General features: G+C 38.1%; 2 protein-coding genes across 6 annotated transcripts in view; both read left to right on the top strand.

The window, feature by feature from the left end:
• CDC14A (cell division cycle 14A) overlaps positions 1 to 12,151 on the top strand; it is a 63,804-nt gene extending 51,653 nt beyond the window's left edge. For 4 of the 5 annotated variants that reach the window (XM_063344430.1, XM_063344427.1, XM_063344425.1 and 1 more), the window contains 4 exons: positions 103 to 150; positions 1,836 to 1,964; positions 2,927 to 3,249; positions 10,376 to 12,151. In XM_063344430.1, the coding sequence (XP_063200500.1) occupies positions 103 to 150; positions 1,836 to 1,964; positions 2,927 to 3,249; positions 10,376 to 10,389 (514 nt within the window). In that variant the 3' untranslated portion in view covers positions 10,390 to 12,151. The remainder of the gene's footprint in view (positions 1 to 102; positions 151 to 1,835; positions 1,965 to 2,926; positions 3,250 to 10,375) is intronic. The other variant, XM_063344429.1, reaches the window with a different exon arrangement.
• Positions 12,152 to 14,808: 2,657 nt separating this feature from the next.
• On the top strand, positions 14,809 to 23,690 carry GPR88 (G protein-coupled receptor 88). The gene has a single exon (XM_063344941.1). It carries the CDS (start codon positions 15,194 to 15,196, stop codon positions 16,280 to 16,282), a length of 1,089 nt encoding a protein of 362 aa, XP_063201011.1. The 5' UTR covers positions 14,809 to 15,193; the 3' UTR covers positions 16,283 to 23,690.
• The last annotated feature ends 1,333 nt before the right edge of the window (positions 23,691 to 25,023 follow it).

The following is a 25,023-nucleotide window of genomic DNA, read 5'->3' as shown; positions in this document are numbered from 1 at the left end:
TAGTCTTGTGCTTTAAAGCCTGTGTGAGACACGCAAGTATGCTTTGGGGGAGGGGAAAGGCTTTTAATCCTTTGATAAAGATTACTGCTTTGCTTTCTTTAGGCTGCAAGACACGAAACTGCACACCAGGTCAATATCACAGCCTTTCAGGTATTAACTTTAAAATTATAGTTCTAAATGTATAAAACTTGGGTCTTAAATTTTCAGTGTTTTGAATTATACTTATCACATCAATTGATTAGCAATTTCAGACTTCTGAAAAACATTTCTAAACACCTTCAAACAGGGGGAAAAAATAAATCTAAGGGACAGAGGGTTACAGCTCTACTTCAGGGATACCTTGAATTCTTCTTAATAAATAATTAGCACATACAAGTCACTTCCTCAGTGACATTTTCTAATATCTGTGCTATTATGCAATGAAGGATGACTAGTTAACTCTTATGCAATGAAGGATGACTAGTTAAGGCATAACCACTTTATCTCTGTAAAATTAAATACTTGTCTCAAAAGTCTAAATTGGCCACATATTGCCTGCGTATCACAATTTTTGTCCTGTGTGTTTTAGCAGATGAACTAGAGGTATTGCTTAGTGGATGCAATCAGTGCTCTTTATTTTTTTTTTTTTTTTTTGGAAGAGGTACCAGATAAATACAGAGTTTTAGTACCTTTCATATTTTAATACTGGGTCCTCACTGTACACTTTACTACATGCTTTATTCAGAACTTTCTGTGGAGCCAACAAAGCCAGTCGTTTCTTCTCATTTTCTAAATGTTTATTCCATTTCTGATCTGTATTAATCTCACATCAGTACTGACAGTACCCCCTCAAAAGAAAATAAAAACACAGCATCAAAATTGACTTAATTTTAAGAGTTATAGGAACGGCAGAATTGAGTCTTTTGGTTTTGTAACCATTGCATCCTTTACCCCATTGCATCTAAAATACAACATGAAAGATAAAATATCTGTCATTATAAAGTATTAATATTGCAAAGAACACATTATCTTCAGTTTTGTGACAACCTGGATGTTTGAGATGGATTACTCCAGGTGGCTAACCTTGGGCATGTCTGTTTACCCTTTCTTGGTGTGGAATATTTCTGCTTAATGTCATTCCTTCTGTGCCTGTAGCTTGTACTCAAGGTCTTTCATCCTTTAAGAGCTGATCATGATTATGTCCTCTGGTCTAAGGATGGAGAGAATTTCATACTACTGTGAGGCCATTCATTTATTCATTTTTAATAAATTAATATGAACAGCTATAATGCTAACATTTTTGAGTAGTCCAGTGTACCATACTTACAGCTCACTACCAAAATATGAAGAATTTGGTCATTAAGATTCCCACCCTAGAAAGAACTGTATGTTTTGTGCAACTTGGTAAAAATGTTCTTGCTGTCATTTGGAAACTATGATGATGTTCTCATGAAAGCTACAGCGTTGGTTTTTCCTACTCATACTTGCTTTATAAGCGCAAAAAGTATTCTTTGTCAAATTTACAAAATTTAAAATTTATAATCAAATTTACAATAAATTTGATACAAAATGGACACTTAGTCTTCACAAATTATCAAGGAAAAAAGTAGCCTGTAACTTGCTAATATGGTACAGCAAGGGAAAAACTTGGGAGTGGGATATTTGAAAAGATTTTTGAACAGATATTTGAAAACAGGCAAACTGTTGAGTTTTTCCTCTTGAGTTCTCAGTACTCAGACTTGAGAATTCCCACTTTTTAAAAGATGTGTATGTATTGAAAGACTGTATGTGTTTCTGAGATGTATATTTCAATTATAAAAATCTTGCTTCTCACTAAAACTCTGCACTCCTTTTAGACTGAATACTTCAGGCAGCACAGAAGGATCCATGTCTCCTCTGAAGGCCTCCAAAGTGATGGCAGTTAACTCACCATCTGCAGAAAGAATAAGCAGAATTGCCACATCCTCAGGCTCTAATCTTAAAAGGTTGGGGTTTTTTTTCTTCTCATTTTGGTACAAATACTTACTATGGACTACAGTGGTTTTCAACACATACGCAGTCTATGAAGTGCTTGCTGTTCTTGGATGTAAGGCTTAAATTTACTTACAAAGTGATTTGCTGTTCCACTAGCCAAACTGTAGTTGCTGGCAGATTCAAACAACAAACAAAACCCCAAACCCATACTAGTGGTATGCGAGTTTTGGTGGAATTGTATCAAGTCAGAAACAGTACTACAGTGCTCAGGTTGGTTTGGGTTTTTTTTAAACTCATCTGAGTTTATAGAAGTTTTGCAAGTATTCCCACAAGTCTATATACGATTAATCTCAGAAGAATACCAAGTGCTAATGAATATGATTTTTATGAACTCTTGATTTATTGCAATTTAATTCCATTATTACTACTGTACTAAGTAATTATGGATGTTAAATGAAACTTAGACTGATTGATGCATTTTTAATAACTTCTGGGCATAAATATTTACTTGAAGAAAATAACTAATTTAAAGAGATATTTCAGGACACCCTATTTTTATTCTCAAATTTTATCATATTACTTCTTGATTACTTGAAGACTTCTGTATCATGTTACTGATTTCAAGAAACAGAAGAGGAGTTCTTAAACTGCTACATGTACACAAAGTACTTCAATGTATATCAGCCACTGCCTAAAGCTTTTAACACAATCTCCTACACGTGCATATGGTTTGACAGAGGTGAAAGCTGGCCATGGTAATGCTTTGAATAAACCAAGTTTGTGAACTCCTGACAAAGAATTCTGGTTTTCATTATTTGAGAGCTAGAATATGAACCTGTGTGCAAACACAAATTATTTCACAATGGTCTACATTATTCACCTAATGTCTTCTGAATTGTCTGTTATTTTTTTGTATATATCTGTACATACCTTGTGTGTATTTTTTTTTCCCCCGCATGTGTTTTCTATTCAGCGTTTCCATAAACTCCAGACTAGCCAGTTCTCTAGGGAACCTGTATGCTGCTTCAGATGATGATGAGAGCAAAATGACATCATTGTCCTCTAGGACAGGTTTTTCTGTAAGCCAAATCTCCAGCCACTTGAATGGCAGCTTGCAGCTGCCTCACAGAAATAACCATGAACTGAACAACAACTTATACAACAGAAACAGCAGTAGTGGCAACAACCTGAGCAGCCAAACCAGTTTTCACAGCGCCGTGACAGATGAGTACGCATCAAACTTCCTTTATGGGCCTTACAACTCCTCCAGCATGATACCAGAGTCAATCAATTCCTGTAAGTTCATAGTCACAACAGCACTTTCAGGCATCTGACCAATGCATATCTTCCTTGCTTCTGCAAGCAAAGCTGTCGCAAAAAAAAATCTTAACCCAGCATGATTCTCTGACTTCCTTTAATGTTTCTGAACAGCACCTTTGTCTCTTACTTTTTTAAGTAATTCTCATTTCAGCTGCTTTTTTTTTTTTTTCCTTTCAAGCATCTAGATCATGGAGGGTTCATGAAAATAAATTACTCCTGAACTTGAATTAACACCTTTTCTGATACCTTTTTTTATGGACCACCTTACCCTTTAGGTTTTTTTCATTTCAAATTATCCATAACATAGTTTATAAGTTTATTATGTATCTTAATGTTCATGCAGTAACAGAATTAAAGAAGCCTTTGTGTGTATCATAGTAAATGGAAGATACAATAGTCTTAAAAATAGGTCTAATTTGAAAGATGAGTCCATTTGACTTGAAACCTAGTCCTTTTCTAACACCAAATGTGAAAAGTATTTTAGAACAAGATATTTCCGATGGTCTCAACATTTTAGCTGTTATTCCTCAGCAACTTTGCTGCCTTGGGCTTATTTTGTGCCCTTTTTCTGTATGAAAGAGTCTGTATAAAGAGGATGCACAGATAAATTAATTTAACTTGAAAGTGATTCTATATGCAGAGAAGAGAGACTAGAGAAACTGCAGTTATGAAATCAGAAATAACTTCAGCTATTTTAGGGAAAAAAACCAACTATATATACTACCACTATAAAAACAAGATTTGCTATCCTACTAATTATAAAAATTAGCGCAGTGTTCTTAATAGAATATATTGCCTACAATTAATTGAACTTGTCAGCCTCTGTTTAGTAGTACTCACACTTCAGATATTTATTTTTATAGTTGCTAGAAATAAAATTAGCTTTGTATAAAATAAACTGCAGAACATGACACCTTTCTTTTCTGTTGCCTTCCACTGGTAAATTGTTTCAGTATAAAGAAAGTTTTAGTGCTATAAGTGCTACTGTCTCTTTGAGTGTGGCGAGTCCCCTGTCTGAAAACAGCTAGTACCCACATTGCATGTAACGAGGATGTCAGCCAGAAGATGATTCATGCATTGTGTTCTCTGTTTCCTCAAGAAGTGGGGCATCTAGCCTCTCCTTAACAGCTAGTATGTCATAGAATTGTCAGGGTTGGAAGGGACCTTAAAGATCATCTAGTTCCAACCCCCCTGCCATAGGCAGGGACACCTTCCACTAGACCAGGTTGTACCACATACAGTTCAAAAGCCACACATTTATAGCTTGGGAGTATGAACTGCACTTTCTTGAGGACAGATGACAGTAGGAAATAAATTCTCATTGTTCCATTGTGGAATTAAATTGTATATGTGACTGAAACCTAACTAGCATACAAAGTACATTGAAAATTGAGTTAGTTGAAGGAGTTTGATTCTGTATTCTCATAAATTCAATGGATGCTTCAACTGGAAAAGGAGTAGAGTAACTGTGCTGGGATGTGCTTGACCTAAAGCAACTCTTCAAAAAATACTTGATGCTTTCTGACTGTTTGAAAGTACATTTAGCTTCTTACCCACTACAACTTACCTGGAAATAAATGTTAATATTCCATGATCGTTGAGTGTTCTCCATTGAGTTTAAATTTGAGTTTAAACTATACTTTAAACATCAGCAGTAACTTATTTGCAAGAGGCTTCTTGAATATTGCCACATCCTTTCAGTTTTTTGAAGTTGTTTTACCTCTTTAATTTGGCTGTGTGTTTACCTGCTACATGGGATTGAGGTAAACTATATATAATTGAGATTTTTCTCAAGTGGGATATAGAAACCATCCCAGTTTTCTTATGATGAAACCAGTTCTAGAACAAGAGAACTGGCTTAGTTTAAGTAACTAATTTGGTTTAATTCCTCCAGGTGTAGAGATGAGCTGTATAGCAAGCTGAGGATGTTTGACTTGAGGCACATCTACGAGACTTTCATTTTTTCATGAATTCTGATGGTTCTGGAAAGTCAGCCTTTTTACGTGTTCCCAGTCTTTTATCCAACATGCTCACAGAAGTTCAGTCCTCAGCAGGACTGACAGGGGCTCCAGTTGAGTATACTGGAACCAAAGTTAATACACCAACAATGGTAGAGAGGAATCACTCATCTGAATAACTAAGTGGTAAAGTGTCTGATTTTTTTTTTTCATTTCTTACCTTCAATATTGTCTCATATTTAACGTATTTGAACAATAATTCTTTAGGTCAATCCATTCCCGTTCTTTTCGATTGTACCCTCTGTAAAGGATATGCTGCCAGCAGCAATTCTTAGGTTTTTTCCATATTCTAGTTACAGCTGCATATTGTGCATAAATATGTAAACCTACATGCAGAGCCCTAAGGGGAGAAATGCCTTTATAACTGTAATGTGACTCAGTCATGAAAATAAGGTGACATTGTTCACAATAGGCCAAAAGTTACAAGAGTACCAAATGATAATACAAACCATTACAGAAACAATCAGCACATTTCCTCAAACAACTTAAAAGGTTGAATGAAAATATAACATGTTAAAAACTAAGGACCATGTTCTTAGAAGGCAGTTAACCAATGACTTTTTATCTTACCACTTCAACCACTAACGTCCAGCTGTTTTGCTTTTGGTGATATTCATCAGTGGTCTTAAGCTGATGAGCAAAATATGGAGTAGCATCAAGCTACTTCACTGCTTTAGATACTGAAATTACTTACAAGTCTTGTCAGACCAATCTTAGTCTTGTTGCAATTAGTGTTTATATTACATTGCGCTTTTTTCTAATTGGAGCACATCAGATAGTGACAGAAGTCTATTACATATACTGGTCTTTACATTTATTCATTTAACTTATAAGAACTCAAATGATAGGAATTACGTTCCTCCTCTTTTTGTTAGCAGAATCTCACTTAACCCGAGTTAGGTACCGAGCTAACCATCTGTAATCGCATAGGTACTCTATTTTAGAAAATCACCGTATCACTCTTATTTCACTTTCTACGTTTGTTAACTATCAACATGAGTGGTGCAGGAGCATTTTAACATGGTTAGGACAGAAAATTTTCAGTTCTAATTAATGTTCTTTTATCTCACTAGTGAGGAAATTGGGAACTTCATTTTTATGCAATGCAAGTACATCATTTTTTTTTATTTTTTTTTTTGCCCGGTATGGAAGAGAGTTATTCAATACTCTTTTTTTTTTTTTCTGTTTTGTAATGAAACATCTAAAAAATAATTTATTTATACTATTGTCCCACATTCAATTTAAAACAAACCCAAAATAACCATGACTGTGACTTCCTGTTGTTATCAGCCCGTATATTTTTCCCTGTTTTTTGTCCTTCATCAATGTAAGCTTATCATCCACTTCCTTTTTATCATGTTCATGCTGATGAACTAGAAGAAAAGCTTGATTTTCATGGAATAGACAACTTGCCATTCTAGCCAAATAGAATAAATATTTTATTTGCAAATGTTACACATTTGATGTTTTGATTAAACAGAATCTTTTGCAATTATAATTTTCAGAAATATTCTTATTGAGTATAATCACATTGAAGGTATCACAATAAGATTTTTACTTTGTTCTTACAGTAGTTATAAATCCAAATATCACTCTTTAAAATGTATTTTTATTGAAGAATATGTAACTGGGTAGTCTTAAGATGAGTCACCTTTTGCTTCTATAGCTGTCATGGAAACTGGCAAGATGGAAAAATTTCAAAAAATTGAGAAGTGTAGCAGTATTTTAAAATTCATATACATGATCTTTATGCTTGTAGAATAGTTCTTCTTAATAAGAACTTACCATTAATGAATATAGGACAGCCTTTGCAAAAGAGAGACAAACACTAGTGCATCTTACTGATCTGTAAATTTAGTGGACTCAAAGGATCTCTTCAAGTGCGTATGCATTTTCTATATGCTGATTTATTTTAGTGGATCTTGTGTATTCACAGTAATTCTTGCCTGCTGCAATCCTCCTCTTACAACAACGTTTTGGGAGAGCTGATGCACAATTCAAAAAATTTAAATTACTTTTTTCAGTTATCTGGAAAAAGCACATGTTCAAGTCCTAAGAAATATCCCTAAATGCTATAGGGTTGTTCCCTCTTAAAAGTTAACTCACAGCGGATTTGGTCCTGAAGTTGAATGCACATCAATGGGGTTCTAGTGCCTCGATGGATCTGTGCCTTATTTTCTTTTCCAGGAGGCTTTATACGAGTCCTATTGAAGAAGAAAGATGATAGTGATCTAAGCAGTTGCTTCAGCATGAACTTCACTAGATGTTATTAACAGTAGCGAAGCTATCTTAGTTCTTTGTTTAAATGTCTGATACCTGGGTATAAAATGCCATGCTTGACACTGCATGGGACCACTGTAGGAGTACACATTGAGAATTCTACTCAATTAACTGATTTCATGCTCACATCACTGCAATTCAGCAGTCAGTTTTCTTTGGGTTTTTTCCTTCTATTTTTACCTCTATTTTAAATAAGATTTTGTTAAATACCAGCATATAACTTGTAAAGGTGGATTGGGGCTTTTTGTTTTTAATAAAGCTTTCAGAATCATAGGCCATACTTTGAGTCACTACAAATGGGAGGTAGGAATGTAAATTTTAAAATAGAAAACTCTTCAAAAGATTAAAAAAAAACCACCACAGTAAATGACAATTACAGGCTTTGAAATATTACAGTCAATCACTTTGGACAATGTGAAGAGATTTTAGGGCACAAATAACTGCAAAAGCAAAAAAAAAAAAAAAAAAAAAAAAACCCAAAAAAACCCACACCAAACCTCAACAATCCCCAGCTAAAATTTAATTTTTCAAACTCAAAAATTAGTCTGTAAACTTTACAACAGTTCAGTTGTTATGGCTATTACCATGTTTTTAGTAATAGGAACTTTATGGGAAGTCACAGCAATTAATCTTAATCTGGAAAAATTGCTGCTTAATTTAATTGTTCCCTGTATTCAGAAAAGGCTTTGAAATGTTAGGAAGAAATCATTGCTATGTGAAGCAGAGCTATGGTGAGGGTGGGAACATACTGGAAAAACATATTTCTCAATTTGAAAATAAAGAAAATAAACCCTGCTGACCCATCTGTAATGAAAATTAGCAAAACATGTTATCTTGTTTCCAAGCAATCTGTGCAGCATGGATGTTTGTTCTTTTGTATATGTTGCCATTAATTTTTTTTCTGTATTTTTGTAACTTGGATTCCTAACAATTTTAACTTCAGAATCTCTAATTTATGGTTTGCTTGTTTATTTATTTTAATTATGATGTACAATTCCTGGTTACTACTGTCTGCTAAGTAAAGGGCTGCTGTTTGTAGTTCTTTGTCAACTAATGCTGTTCCCAAGATCAACAAAAGCGTTTGGTGCTTTCTGGTCATCTTTCATCTGTCCAAGCTTAAAGTAATCTATTCTACTTACCACATATGAGAGTATATAATTAAATTTCATGCACTTTTTTTATGTTTGTTAATCAGCTTTACTTGGAATTCAGTTTTGAAGAAGCCATTTCAAATTCTGCTCTAGTTAAGTGTAACCATCTTTCTAATTGTTAAAATACACTTCTGAAAAAGACAAAGCTTTGAGATTCATTAAGAGAGCAGAAGTTTCAAGTGCTCGTTAATGAAGGACTATCCTTCTGCCTCACTCTTACACATGTAATAAATAGCTTGACAAATGCTCTCACCAAAGCTAATAATCCAGAATGATTATTAGAGAATGGAGTGAGGAAAAATAAGCTTCTCTGATTGTTTATTCCATGGTGATTCTGAGCCTATAATGAAAAAATACTTGTTACATCTGTTTAGTTTTACAGTATATTCTATTAAATGATACTTTTTATGTTGAATCTGTTCACTACTAAAACCAGACCGTTTTTAGTCAGTGGCATTCAAATCTTTATACGCTGACAGCACTTCTTTTTTAACCTTGGCAAGAGTATCCAGATGGTCTCAGATCTTCAGGATGCGAAAATGCATTTAAAAGACAACTTTGGAAATACACACTGAGAGTTAAGACGTAGACAAAAAGTGGGTTTGTGATATTAGTTACAGCTCTAAAGATTTATAGATCTTTTATGCACTTCTACTAATAGGTTTCACTGTGGATGCCAAAGAGCATTTCTATAGTGAGTAGTTAGGAATAGTGGGAAAATGGAAGAGAAGATTCCAAAGTTCTGAGCTTTCTTGGGATTCACGTTGTTCTCCGGTAGTTCTAATTGTGATGAATTCATGCAGTTTTAAAATATGGTTTGGCTTTTTTATTTGCTATTTGTTTATAACCATACTAGTACAGCGAAGAGCGCTCTCAGTTAAGGCTTTTTATTCATCAGGATGACTTCCTATACGTTACATCTGTATAGGAGGTAAAAAAATGTTTGGATGCTCTCTAAATGGATTAATTACTTCATAATAAACCTGTAGACTTCCATAGAACCAGAAATGTAAATAAATAGACTAGACCGGGTTATGCTTTCCTCTTAATTATACTGACTGCTTGCTAATCCAGATGAACTATTTGCAGTGCTTCATTTTCATCTGGTTTTAGTAATCATACATAAACTTATTCATGTGCATAATTGTATTGCTGTAGCTTTTTTCTTAGTAATTAGCTACACCATATATGTTTCCTCTGTCATTACCTGAATCAACGTCTAAAGTATGCTGTATTTTTTACAGTAGCACTTTGATTCTCATTCAGGATAAATGGAAACAATTCAATTATAGTAACTGCAATTGTATGTTTTTCCAACACATTTTTAAGGTATTGTTTTAAGGTGGTGTTTGTAACTCAGAACATTTTCTTGTTACCAAAAAAACCCCAAACCCAACACGCTCTCTTCACTAATCTCTAGAATTTGGTTTGGAAAAGTAAGTGTTGATACAGGAAAGTTGATGGACTTCACTGTATCCAGTTTTTTTAATTTCTTCTATTTTATTCGATTTTACCTATGTAGAGATTCAGATCCAACTCTCTATTTATTTTTCTTCTTCCTGTCCTTCCTCTAACTTATCTTTAAGTTCAAAATGCATATTATATACAAGTATAACCTCCCCAGGGATTAATCAGTTTTTCTTCTCTGCACAGTCCCTTCAATCTGAGCATGTTCAGTACTAAAGCCTTGCTGCTTTGGTGAAACCTGTTCAGATCTTAAAATTGAAGTCCTTCATGAAGGAGGAGAACTTAAGGAAGGAAGCTGCTCACTCAGAGGAGGAATCTTCAATACAAGACATATGAAAACCTTAACATCAAGAGGAGACTTCTTAACAGGCAGAAATCTCTTGTTAATGACTACTGCAGATGCACTGATGTTGAATTTATGGAAATTATTTTGCCCCATGTTATATACAGATTTAACTTTTTAATGCTGAGACAGCTTGAGTATATTTCTAATGAGTTTCATTAAGACATTTATTAACTTGTGTACAGTGTTAAAAGATGTATTAAGAGAATATTTTGGTAAGCAATATATATAAAAATTATGTAAAGATTAGAGTATATTTTAATTTAGTACTGTTCACTTCTTTGCTACAAAAATGTGTATTTTAAAGAATTTTTACGTGTTTATTAAAGATGAAAATTTTTTTATGAACAAGATGTTTTTCTTGTTTTATGGGTCCATCATTATTGCTAAAAGCCTAATGTAATTACTTTTTCACTAATTGGTCTTCTGGTAACTTAATGGAAGTCTAACTAGTGAGAGATTAGTTACCACACTATCAACTGAAATCTCTTGATGCATAGTCTGCTTTCCACTTTCAGCTGCTAATGTTTCATACGGAAACACTATGAAAATAAAAAAAAAAGGAAAATATTTGTTGAGATGTAATGTAACTTACATCTTCCATTGCAAAGATGAAGTAATTTATCCAATGATTCAGTTGTACAATTAAGGCTTTCTTTCAACTTGTCTTAAAGGAATGTTTTAACTTTTTTCAATGTAGAATGTTAAATTTTGCTATGCAATATATACTGCAAAAATGAAGGCAGATCGTTTAAGAATGTGTATGTACAATGAATTTGGCAGTGCTGCACACTTACATGTTTTTAACCTATATTTGGCAGCATGTGTACAGTTTCATTAGCAAAACATATGAAAGTAAATGTTGGAAGTATATTAAAATTTTACTTACGAATTGAATGCTTCATAAACTTTTTAATTTGAAAACTATTGTTAAGCATACAGCTAAGGTAACCTCCTGTATCACAGAATGTTTTTGTCAGTAGTAAGGATGCTCTTTAATGTATAGTTTAATCAGGTGTGGTTAGGAATGAGACTTGGAGTGAAGTGGTATTACAGTGAAGTACTAGAGATGATGTGTAAAATTTCCAGAACTCCGCAAAAAATGTAAGCAGCTGTGAGGACTTAATTTGACGCTAATTTAGAAGACAAAAACAAAACAGATTTGTTACCTATGAGTTTTTCCGATATCTACGGAAACTTGAAAATAAAATTTGGTTGAATTGTCAGTCTTTGTCCCTGAAGACCTGTGAATGCCCTGTATTTGCTTTACAACTTAAGATAAAGTGCCACGCTATTTTTTTAGAAGATTGGATCACAAATTGCTATGGAAAGTTGTACTGAAAGTGTTAATAAGCAATACTGAGAGCAGCTATATAAATCACTGAATAAAATTTACATGCAATACTGTACTTTTTTCATAACTGTGTATATGTAACATATACACACACGAAGTAGCATAAGTGTGTGCACATATATACAATATACTGTATATGAATTATAGATTAATGGTAAGGTAATTCTACCTCTTATAAAGAATTTTGTCATGTACTTTGTTATAAATAGCTTTCCTTAATAAAATATTCTGTAATTTTGAAATGTAGATATATATATACACATATACATACAGCTAATTGATAATAAAACGCTTGTATCAACCAGCTTCCTTGTTCTTGGCTTTTCTTTCTTGGATCTTTTGATGTAAACTAATATGATTAGATCTCCAACTGAAGAATAGCTCTTCACTTCTAAAGCACGTAATGTATTTATAAATAAGATGACGTTGCAAAAAGACATTAGTATGACAGGTACCTTTTATAACTGATCTTCCTAGCTAACCTCCTTGTACTTTTTTGCATGTGCAACAGGTTTCTTAATCTCATTAACAGCAGGGTCTTTGTGCATAAGAACCTAAAATATCATGCTTTCATTTAGCTTTTTAGCCTTCCTTCAATTAAAAACTAGTCACAAATGGTTCTAACATTATCTAACTCGGCTGCTGATTTTCAGCAAATTTGTTCTGTTGCATGATTTTTTATCCACGGTGCTTGATATTCCTGTCAGATTAGTCTGTACTGCAAAAGACAATAAGGACAGTACGTAACCGTTACACAGCCACTGTAAAGGAATGGCAAAGCCAGGAATAGAGTGGATGCTTTAGAAGTTTCCCAAATTCTAGTGCCAGTCTAATCTAGAAACACAATAAAAGCCTTCTGCCACTAGATTCAGAAAATTAAGGGATGTTGATTTGGATGTGTGGAGTAAATATAAAGGAAGAACAGCTAATCAAAAAGTTTCTAGTACGGAGGCATCAGCCTCTCCCTTAGCCTTTTTCTAGACTTAATTTTGATTTATTATATGAAATACAGTAAATGCCAGCTAATGTACAACTTATTGTTCTTAAAAATGAATGATAAATGTAGCCAGTATTCAGTAACAGTTTCTTAACAACAACAAATCTGGGGACAGTGAAAAGACCAGGGAGGTCTTTAGAATCTTGTAGTTTTTAAGAAATACTCTGAAACTTGTTTTATATTCTCTGTTCATTTATCCTTGAACTTTACCATTTCTGTTGCTTCATATAGAAGTATATATCCTTGTTTTGGAAGAACAAGCTGTAGCACATGAGATCTTTAAAAAGCGGTTTGATAAACATGTAAGGATGGATTAAATAGATCTAGAGGTCTCTACTGGGCCTGTGATTCTGGGGCTAATGCCTTATGAAATTGTTAATCATCTCTTTAAAGTATTCTTTATGAAGCTTTTTGGTGAGGGAGATATTTCTTGTTACAGATTTAGAGAATATTTTTCAATTACAGTACTGCAGAAAGAGGAGGATTTTAGTTTCTATAATAACTGTTCTCTACTGACAGCTAAACAATGAAAGGCCTCAAAAGGTTTGACACTTGATTAGATCTACACTGTAAAGTGCAGCAGGCAAAAAATATGGTAATTAAGGGCCTGATCAAGTAAATCACTCAGGTATGCCTTTAACCTTAAGTACATGAGCAATCTAATTAATTAAAAAAGAACATAGATAATCATATTTGTAACAAATCCACATTTGGATCAATAGTCCTGTCATTTGCAAACATCATCCCTTCTGTCAAATAAAAGATGTGCTATGTTGCAACAAAATAATCCATTGAGCCACACAAATTAACTTCATTATCTTAAACAATTTATATTGTAACTGTAATTACATCCTAATATATTGTTTTGGTATTGTCATTTGTTAGCATCGCGAGTTTAACAGTATCTAAGAACACTGTATAAAGGTGTCTGATCAATATACAAGCCATACCTTACAAGCTGAGATTGCTTACTTCTATAGCCCACATATAACCAACCTTTAAAAGCAGTTTTTCTCCTAAAGTCACCACAAAATTAATCAGCATTCCTTTTCTGGAAAGCTTTTGAGAGGAAATATAAGTTCTTTTTCTCAGTTCCTTATTAAATCTTTTCCAGGTAAGGAGAGTTAATATTTTGTCCCTGATTGAGTAAAGCACTGTAGAGTTCCTGGGAGAATCCCACTAACTCTTCTCCATTTGGGAAGGGACTGTTAAGTCTTAATCTTCAACCAGCTTTTAGTCTGCCTAAGAACCTGTCATTCACCTCTGCGGAAACTCTGAATTAATTTTGGTGCGAGACCATTTCAAACACTATGCTGATTCTGTTTTATCTGTGTACTTACTGACACCAATATTCACCTCCGGCAGGTTGGTGATGCAGGATTTCCTGCAGGCTGAAACAGGCTGACTTTTATGAAGAAACATAGAATATGTAGATTGAAGACCAGCTTCCTCAAATATGAAGTACTGTCTTACTAGGGATCTGTGTATCTATCATGTTTGAAAAATTTAATTTGGAAAGTATATTGTTATTATAGACCAGTTCTAAAATTAACTTCAAGATTGCAGAAGCATAGTACGCTTTCTCTTAACAAAAATAAGATCAGAAAAAAAAATCAGTTTGAGTACCTAGCAGAGGAGTTTCTACAGTAAATGGATTGTATTTCAGACAGAAGTGACTGATACTGGTTTGAAAGCTTGCTGCAAATGAAAGTTGTGTAAATGAGTGAGAAGCAGGAACCTGGTAAGGCAAAGAGAAGAGAGTCAGACTGTAGTTGCAGTATTCCTGGAGCACGATAGGGTTTGGGTTTTTTTTTTTTTTTTCTTCTTCTGGATTTAACAAGTTGAAAATCTGCTGAATAATTCATGAAGAGTGGAAGGGCTGAATCTTCCTGGAATGATATACAGTGTACGTACTGTGGCACAGGAGAAACTGCAAAGCTTTGTATCAGTTGCTGCCGTTTCTGCTGCTGATTGCAAGGTGCTGCTGCTTTTGGCATTTTCACAGCTACAGAATCCTCAGTTGCGCTCTGGTCTGCCAACAGCTATCTGCTCCCTATGGACCCACCTTCGCTAGCTACAGTCTGTGGGATCTCTTGCCACCTACCTGCCTTGGACATTGCCATTCTCTGCATTGTTACTGACAACTGCGTTTCCCGGACCTTGCAGCTTGTATGACTGAAACCTGCCTTAGAGTCTCTCAGCTGCACGTCCTCCCTTGTGCTTGGTGGGAGACTCCTGCAGCAGGATCTTCTGACCCGGACAAGGATGGCATTTACAGGGAGAAGTCAAAACTGAGCTGCATTCAGCGAGATGCCCAACGCCTCTTCCTGGAGTGCTAGCTCGCCTCTGCTGCTGCTCTGGGAGGACTCCTCCGGGACCCGCATCTTCCTGTCGCTGCTCTACGCGGTCTTAGCTATCTCAGGGACTTTATCCAATGTGATGGTCATCTACTTAGTCTTCTCCTTCAAGAAGCTGCAGACAACCAGCAATGCCTTCATTGTGAACGGCTGTGCGGCGGACCTCAGCGTGTGCGCCCTGTGGATGCCCCAGGAGGCTGTGCTGGGGCTGCTGCCTCCCAACTCCTCCTCCCTGCGCTCGGCGGAGTACCGGCTGCTCCGAGGGGGGCTGCTCGGCCTCGGCCTCACCGTCTCCCTGGCCTCTCACCTGCTGGTGGCCTTCAACAGGTACGTGCTCATCACCAAGCTGCCCAGCGTGTACCAGGCCCTCTACCAGCGGAGGCACACGGGCTGCATGATCGGGCTCTCCTGGGCCCTCGCCCTGCTCCTGGTCCCGCTGCTGCCCGGGCTCTGGACGCCGGGCTCTGCCCAGCAGTCGCCCCCGCGGCAGACGGACGGCGGCTCTCGCTACACCGCCCTGCTCCTGGCCCTAGCCGTGCTGGGCCAGACCGCGCTGCTGCTCCACTGCTACCTCGGCATCGTGCGGCGGGTGCGGGGCAGCGCCAAGCGGGTCAGCGTCCTCAACTTCCACCTCCTCCACCAGCTGCCCTTCCCCGCCGCCCCGCCGCCGCCGCGCCGGGCCCAGCGCCGCCTCAGCAGCGTCTCCGTCCTCCTGCTCTGCTGCGTCTTCCTCCTGGGCACCCAGCCCCTGGTGTGGGTCAGCCTTCTGGGCTTCTTCCTGCGCCCGGCGCCGCCGGCGCTGCAGGCCGCCAGCTGGCTGCTGCTCTGCTCCCTCTCGGCCCTCAACCCCTTGCTCTACACATGGCGCAGCGAGGAGTTCCGTCGGGCGGCACGCTCCGTCCTGCCCCGCGGCGAGGGCCCCGCCGCCGCCCCGCGCCCGGCCACCGCCGCCGGCCCCGCCGCTGCCGCCCCGCCCTGCCCGCAGCTGCCGCGGCGCCGGGGGACGGTGGGCAGCGCCAGCGTTGCCGCCGTGCCGCGCTGAGGGGCCGCGGCCGGGCGAGGGCCCCCGCGCAGCCCGCGGCCATCCGCCCCGCCGCTTGGGGGCGCCCGCGGGCCCGTCCCGCGGCAGGCGGGCGGGAAGACCCGCGTCCCCTCAGGCCACCTCACGTCGGGGAGGTGAGCCGAGCCGCCCGCCGCGCCCCTTCGCAAGGCCCGGTCCCCCCTTTATACATTCTCCTGTTGCCCCTTACTGACCCCGCGCAGCTCTTTGCCTCTCTCAGCGCACCGACAGGCAGCCCCGGCGGCTTCCCCGGGGCGGCGGGACGGGCGCTGGGGTGGGGAGTCTCCTGCTCATCCGCAGCGCGGCCCCCCCCCTCCTCCCTCAGCCCCGCTCCCCTCACGGCAGCTGCCCGCCTCCGGCTGCCGGCCAGGACTCCAGCCAAATCCAGAAATCTGGGATAACTGGTAAATATGGCAACGTACGTAACTGTTGTTGTGCTTTAAAGATTTCAATATGAGTCAGGCACCTAGACAGCTCTTTTCGAGACTTACTGCAAGTTTGTTTGTATAAAATCTTTGTAATTCTTTCAGCATTTGAAGTAATTCTTTGAAGTAAGCTCTCTGAACACAAGGTTTGCTCGTGAAGAACTGACAAGTGTCTCATTACACACGCACACACACACATCCACCAGGAACGGCTTCCTTTCCCGCAGGTTACCTAATCTCTGTGCTCCATACAAGACCCTCCTTCAGCTCTACCCTGGCAAACTTCTGGATGTTGCTGTCTGAGGAAACTGTTAAAAACGCATACAGCTTTGTGGAGATCTGGTTCAGGTATTTTGTTTTGAAAGCTCTTTATATAAGGCCTGTTTAGACAAAGGCCTCTGCCTGTGGTGATGCACTTGATACAATACAATGCAATATGGAGACCAGTGTTGTCCATCTAACCTGTCACCTGTTCAGTTACCAGTTTATTGTGTTTCTATTAAATACGTTATTGCTGAAGTGCGATTTCACAGCCTCTGCTAAATATAAAATGACAGATTCTGTGTGGCATTTGGGAAGGCGACAGCTCCTCGCACGGAGGGTGGCGAGGGAAACAAACTGTGGTGGTGGGTGCTGCAGCCTCATTCCTCCCAGAAATGGACCTAAAATCCCTGTGTTTCCCACTCTGTTACTTGACCACCTCCTGCCTTGTTTCCAATGCAGTTGCTGTTGTTCTTGTGGTGACGATACTTAGGGCTCTGTTTGCCTTTTGGCAGAAAAGACTGGAAGAAGGTAGCTGTTTTCTGAATCCGTGGGCATCCACTAGCAGTACCACCTAAAATATGCTATCTTGAGAAGAAGAATGGACACATGAGAACATAGGAAAGATCTTCACAAGAATAGTTTGTTGCATTGGGTGACAGGTAATTAATACGAGCTTGGAAGCTCTTATGAGGATATTTGAACGATGGGACAATAACAAGGAAGAGACAAGCACGATGCGTATAACATAAAAAGCCCTATGGCCACATTTTGTAATGCTCCACACTTCTCTTGCCTTATTTGATGGGGTTTGAGTTTCAACAGAAATTGCTTTAAGAGGAAGGGCAGAATTTCATTTTTGCCCAAGTCTAAGAGCTGTTAGGCATCTGTGGTACAATGATGTATCTAAAATCCCCATACCAATATTTTATTTTTCTAAATAAAAAAATTCACCATCATTACTGAAAAGATTTTTCTTGAGGTCAGGATTTGGCAAAGACAAGGAACGAAGACCTCAAAAGGAAAAAAAATAATACCTTGACATTCTGAAAATGTATCAACATTTTGAAAACAACTTTAGCCACTTACAAGGACCTGTGGAGAAGTAAGAGAAGTTTCCTAGAGTTTGAGGCTTACAGAGAGCTTCTTCTTCCATCTTGGAGGCAGTGTGAGAGACAGTGTGCCACTGTGAGACAGCATCAGAAGGATGGGGAGGGCTGTCAAGGAAACATGAAGATACAAGATATGCAAGATTTATTTTATCAACACTGTGCACGTATCTTGGAGAGTGGAGAAGCCGCTATATCCTTGTTGTAATCTCTCATCCTAATCACAGCAACTGTGCTTTTGCTAGCTTTGCGCAGCAAATGGAGAAGGAAAACTGTTCCAACCACACCTGTACCAATTCTGGAAAATATTCTGGATCACTGCCAAAATAAAGCTAAACCAAGGGCCACCCAGGGGTAAGACCCTGTTCTGCTATAAAGTAATCCTTAGGCTGGAACCCACAAAAGGATGCACATCGCCACTTCCCATCATGGCTAAAGGAACTGAAGGCAGTTGGTAAAGCTCAGTACTGGGGCCATAAGCAAAAGAACAAACTTTAAAATAAAAAATTAGACTACATCCGACCCTCGTTTTGGCTATGGAACTTATTAGTCTGGAATTAAAGCAATAACCTGTTTCAGAATTCAGTGTCCAAACACCAGATAACTGGAACTTCTGGGCTTCTTCCCCTGTAAAATAGCATGCAAGTTAAATCTGAAATGCCTGTATTTTATATGGACTATGTTTTAAAAGCAAACATGTATAAAAAATGCTATCATGTACAAAACTCCAGTCAGCTATCCTTATGCTATGCATTAATTCCAGAGAACAGCTGGAAATCCCTTGGAATCCCTTGATGTAATTACATCTGACTGTAAATCTTTGACTGTTTTAATATACTCAGGTGACCTAAATAGCATTACGCAGAAAATAATTTTAATTTAAAGTAATTAAGAAAGAGTAATTGTCTCAACTTAAGATTAGTTTCTCTGAGAAATTACTGCTCAGAAAAGTCCTTTATGCCTTGTTCTACAGCCATATTCTTTGTATTTCCACATTGTAAATACTTCTTGGTAAGTTGCGATGAAAGCTCAGCTTAGCTCAACTTCTGTGGTACTGCTTCTTGGTTAAGAAAACTGATCTGACTCTGAGTTTTTTGGCATCTGTGCTTTACTTTTAGAGCTGATTCAAATGTGTCCACTGCTAGTTTAATGGTGACTTTTCTTCATGATGAATTTCTGTCACGCTCAACTAATTTACAGATGGAAGGGATGTGTTGCCAATTGTCCTTTAAAACGTCTCAACCAAACCATCTTTCAGGAGGTGTAAATGAAGATGGTGGGAAATCCTGTCAGCAATTCAGGCGAGGTTCTCTGTTGCTCTGGTGTTGTGCCAAGCAAGTTGTCTGAGCACGGCCTAAAGCTGCCCTTCCTGGAATGGCTGGTCAGCTGGCTTCCATCTATTAGATGAGGGTCTGATCTCATTAAAACGTTGGATTTATTATACAGTAGTGCAGATCAGCCATGTTGTTCATGTGCAATAGGTTCCTTTGCTATTTTCTCAGGGCTTCTGGAAGCAAGAGCAGCTAGGAGTTAGTAATAGGCTGGATGAATTGTGGCCAGTTATACTGGTGTGGCTTGAAAACAGACGTTTGGTTTATTATGGCCTAACTAAATCTGCCACTCAGTTTGTGGTTTGCCCATGCTGAAACACATGTGGGACCTGCCTTTTGAAGGTAAAATCGTGATGCCTCCAAATAACGCCCTAAGGCAAAAATATGGTTATTTGTGAGAATTGCTTGGAGAGGTGTATGTGAAGTTATAGTTTGGATTAAATCTTTTGAAGTTACCCTTAATTTAAGATAGTTGTACAAAGCCATTGAGCTGCTTTGTGGAATCAGGTGTCTACAATAATACGGGCCTCCACCAAAACTGAACAATCATTGCCCTAAACAAAAGTGTGTGAAAACATAGAGTCAGCAAACCGAAGCTGGGAAAATACGACACGAGGAGATAAAGATAGCAGGGCAGGGGCACTTTCAGTGACATCCTGAGAAACAACACAGGGAAAAGTGTGAAGGCCAAAGCAGGGCTGGGATTATGATGAAATAAACCATCTCAAGTTATTTGGTTCTTTATATATGTAAGGAAACAGAATTCTATGCTTTTCTTAATAAATAAAACGATGCAATTCTCAACTTCTTCTTTTAACAAAGCTTTCCATACACCAGCAAATTTTCTTTTAACATTTGGAATCAAAAAAGACTAAAGGAATGAGTTGCATCAGTGTTCTTTATGGAGACTGCATTCAACAGCATTGCTGGACTTACAAGCAGGGATAGCATTTTAGCTAACCTCCAGATTCAGTCAGCCATAAGCACGCTGTGAACCTTTTTTTTCTAACTACCAAATTGATGCTATTTTTAAAAAAACCCACATACAGATTATTTTCAAATGAAGACGTTTAAGTGTAGCATTTCATTAAAGAAAAAAGTGACAACATATACTTTAGCTTTCTATTTCATCTTAAATCACATAACTAGATTATTGCAGTATTCTTTAAATTCAGAAGTCCCTTTCCCAAATGGCAGCGAAAATAGCTTTTCTCGTGACTGTTTAAATTCTAAGAAAGCTACCTTTTTTTTGCTCTTTTATGTCAATCCTTCCCATGCACTGTCATCATTTTACCAGGGTAATAGTCTATTTTCTTTCTTTCTTTTTCCCTTTCTTCAGTATTTTCTGTAATTTCCTTCACTAAGGGAAAAGTACTTGATCCTGCTAATCAGGGCATGACTCCTTGAGCAGTGTAAGTTTTGGGAGACAAATGTAAACTAAGTCTAAAGAACTGAGGGAGAAATCCCATATAGTTAAATTTCTACTCCAGACTGAGTAGGTTTTGAAGGTGGGTTTTTTCCTGTGTAGAGTAGCGGACAAGTGCTGTGTCTATCTTTACAGATACTTGCATTTGATTAAGGCTATGTAAAAACCAGGGGCAATATAGAAAAAAGTCACAAATAGTTTGAAGGCTGGAGAAAAAAAAACTCTGCAGCTGTAGAGCTCATTATGATTAATATCAAAAGTGACCTCATTACAGAATACACACCCTAATGCAAGTATTCAAACCAATCTGTTACCATACAAGGTGATCTAATGATCTCTTTTGGAAAACGTGGCTTGGAAAACATGACCTTAATGGAAAATAGCTTTGCTTTAGGAGCGTGGGCCACCTCGTTTGTTTGTTGGTGATGAGTTCAATATGGCAAGGCTTCCTGTGCAGTCTTTGCCCTACACCTAGTCCAGACAGGTGTTCATGAAATTAAAGAACTGGAAACAAAATAATCCTGAAGAAAAACCACTTGTGGCTGCTTTCTGGCCTGAAGCTTTGGGTTTCTGAAGAAACATAATGACCACTCCAGGAAGGTTAACTGTTTGGTGTTTAGGGCAAACTATAGGATATCTAACCTGCAACCCCACGGCAAGCTTATCACAAGTATAGAGCCAAGCTTTTGCGAGTTGTTCCTAAGGAAAGCAAACTGCCCGTTGGAGGGGGAGCTCAAGCTAAACAAGGGAGCTGGGTAGCACCATAGGCTTCAGCATGCTGAACTATGCCTTCGTGAGACGACAGGTTGAAACAATGAATAACAAAAATGTGCCTCTGCCAAAATTTTTCAGCATTCTTTTCTATACTTCTGTAGGATTCTGCTTCAAAAGTTTTCCTGCTGCTTTAGAAGTGTTAGCAGATGAAACCTGTATTTAGTATTAATAATAAAAGAAACACAAAGGAAGAAAGAAATATTCTCATTCTCACTGGGCAGAACCAGCTCCCGTGGTTCAAGGACCAAGGTACAAGGAACAAAGACAGAGCTGCTATTATGGAAAAGCTTTACTTAAGACCAAAGACACCTTGTGTTCAGGAGCAGCCCTACAAAGTGAAACAGCTGCTGGTGAAAAATGCCATCATAGAGCCATACAGTAGGTTATTGTCACATTTGCCGCTTTCTGAATGGACACGCTGGTGGTGTTTGCCTGTGATGTTGCCTTTAGAGAAGGTATTAGTATTTGTGAAAAATATCTGTGCAGCTTGGGCCTCTCAGTAAGGCCAAATTTTTGTTACTGCAGCAGGACTTGGGCTTTCTGTTCCCTCTCTTCCTGAGAGTTCAGAGAGCAGCTGGGTGAGGAAAGTAGAAGTGCAGTCCTTTGGGGAGAAACAACAGGAACTACCATACCTGGAAGAGATATCTTCAATATTTTGTTATTTTATTCATAGCTTTATGTATCTGCCATCTCAGATGTAAATTTCCAATGGATGTCTTCAGGCTGTCTGGAGCCTTTGCCTGTCCTGTGACAGTCTCAGGGCAGAATTAAAAATGCAGGTATGCATCAGGCAAGAGCTGCATCCATCCCGATCTGTTCTGAAGCTAATGATGTGATGGAGGTGCAATGTTAGTCTGAAAGCAACAAAGTGAGCATTAGCAGCAGGAGAAAACTATGAAAGAGAGCTCTTGAGAGACAAAGTTGAACTGAACAATAGCAAAGAGTTACACAAATTTTGCTTCATGTTTGTTCTGCTGAGGTGTCAGTGAAATGTCCTCTCTGTTTCCTTCTGCCCCCTTTGTCTGCCTTGCCTCAGTGTACTGTAGTGCTGGCACTTTCTTCTCACCCTGGAGCCTCTGACACTGACTTTGATGTCATTTGGTAAAACACTGTTTCTGTGATTCTTTATAAACTTTGCATCTTTCATTCTAAGGCTCGGTGAAATGGCTGTAGCAGTGTTGTACCTGTGGAGACAGGAGCAGCAAGGTTTGAACAGAGGTAATAACCAGAAATATTGTGAAGATATCAGTAGTACTTCTTCATATCTATGTTTGAGTATTACTCCTTTCTCTTCTGTTGCATTTCATCGGTTGCTATTTATTGGAATAGCTTCATTGCAGGAGTGCCCTCTTCCATAAGAAAATCTCTTTCAATTAATGCTTTTTTATAAATGTAGTGGTAAAATCTTGAAGGTTTTGAAATGTGTAGCCATGTTAGCTCCTCCATAGAGCATATTTGTCCCTCTTTCATGCAATAGAGCATCTTCCTTTACTCTAGATCAGTTGGGGTTTTTTTCCAATTTGTGGCATTATTTCTCTCAGGCTGATTAAATGAGAGAGTTGGTAGACTGCAACATGGGAAAACAAAAGAACAGCCTCATTACTACTTCTGTTTGATTTCAAGGCAAAGGCACTTTTCACAGCTCTCACTGTGGCTATCAGCTTTTTTTTTTTTTGTATGGTAATAAAACAAGACAGTAGAACTATCTTATCGTGCTAAAAAAAAGATAAATAGGAACACAAAAATTATTCGTTGTATATGATGAGTAAATGTGAGCTCTCTGGATTCTGCAGTAGATATCTTGCTTGACTCTTTGCTGTTCATTGTAACTGTTATGTACAGGAAAGTCACACACAAATATAACAAATGATGGCTCTGAGCTGAATTAAAGGCATGAATTAATTTTCTTCTATCTCATGCATCATTAAATATTGCTATTGTACTGTCTACTGATTATCTATATTATACCTGTCACCTGATAGCAACCACGGTCGTTATGGTAATGTCAAGATTATAATTATAGTCCCTTCTGCAATGTAGTCATGCTATGCTAAAAAATGTATCTTTGAGATGGTAGTGTCCCATGCTTGGTCTCAGCCCAAACATGAATACTTTTTGAAATTTTTGAGGGGAAAAATATTTTGTTTATGAGTTAGTAACATTCAAGGAAAAGTATATACTTATATGTACATATACGTGTATATAATTAAAAAATACCTAGCCTTTTGAACAATGGCTTTACTTCATATGAGATAAACAAAACTTGTCAGAACTTCTTATGCCTTGCCAAACATCCCTTCAGCTGAATTTGGGAATTTAAGAATATAAAAAAATGCAGTTATTACTCAGACATCAAAGAAATCATGTGAAAGCTTGTTAGGCAGCATGTGTCAGTGGGGTAGATAAGCTCATGCTATTTTGCAGTTCAGCGCGTGGTGCCCCAGGCGTTCTGGCTATGCCTTCCAAGGTCTCTCTCGTGGCAGAGGCTGGTGACTTCTAATGCCCAAAAGCTGGTCTTGGGAACCAGAGATGCGTGTTTACGAGACTGCAGAATGTGGGTGGCAGGTAGAAGGTGACTTCCCAGAAAATAAAATACATGCTTTCAGAGAATTATCTGATTTCTGTAGAATGTAAGGACGGAACTCTGAGAACAAATTTTAAGTCGTTATCTGGTATCTTCTTCAGATTTTGTTACTATCATTGGTCTGTTTTCTTTTGGATTTGGGAGCAAATTGTTCATTTAATTCTAAAGAAAAAAAAAAGTCTCGTAAGTATGCAAATGTGTAAAGCAATTCTTTTCCCAAATGTAAAAAAGTTATAGGGCAACCATATTGAGGAATCTGTGGATGCAACCTGGGGAGCAAATAGTTCAGAATAAAAACCCACTACATATAAAACGAAGGGTCTTGTAACTATTACCTCATCTAGTAACATCTGACACTATAAATATTATGTTAACCTAAGGAATAAAATAGCTTATTATATATTAGCCTTATTTGTACTTTAAAAATAATTATGATCACCATAATCAGGATAGAATGGCACGTACAAGTTTTTATCTTTAAATGAGATACCTGTAGAAATACTGCGGTGTTGTTTTGTTTCCTGTTCTCATCACTTACACAGTACTATATTGAAATACTGCTTTTTATTAATTGATTTTGAGAACAAAGTTGGTGAGTTGTTGCAATATATTTTTGTTAATATTTTGACATCAATATTGGGTTTCAAGCACACGTGTACAAAGCTGCTTATGTGCCAGCCATTCCTAGGGTGGCATAGGTACTTTTATTCAGATAGTCTATGAAGAAACTATTGCCAAGAAAGTCCATTTAAATGTTCAGTGATCACAAGGTTGTCTAGACGTTAAGCAAGGGTGTCTGATGCTAGTGGATGC

Source organism: Chroicocephalus ridibundus, chromosome 8 (assembly GCF_963924245.1).
Source record: "Chroicocephalus ridibundus chromosome 8, bChrRid1.1, whole genome shotgun sequence".
Taxonomy (NCBI): domain Eukaryota; kingdom Metazoa; phylum Chordata; class Aves; order Charadriiformes; family Laridae; genus Chroicocephalus; species Chroicocephalus ridibundus.
The sequence above is the reverse complement of the archived record's forward strand: the minus strand, read 5'-3'. Positions and strand labels throughout refer to the sequence as shown.

Excerpts from the sequence above, each read along its gene's own strand:
- GPR88 (XM_063344941.1), top strand. The coding sequence starts at position 15,194 with ATGCCCAACGCCTCTTCCTGGAGTGCTAGCTCGCCTCTGCTGCTGCTC.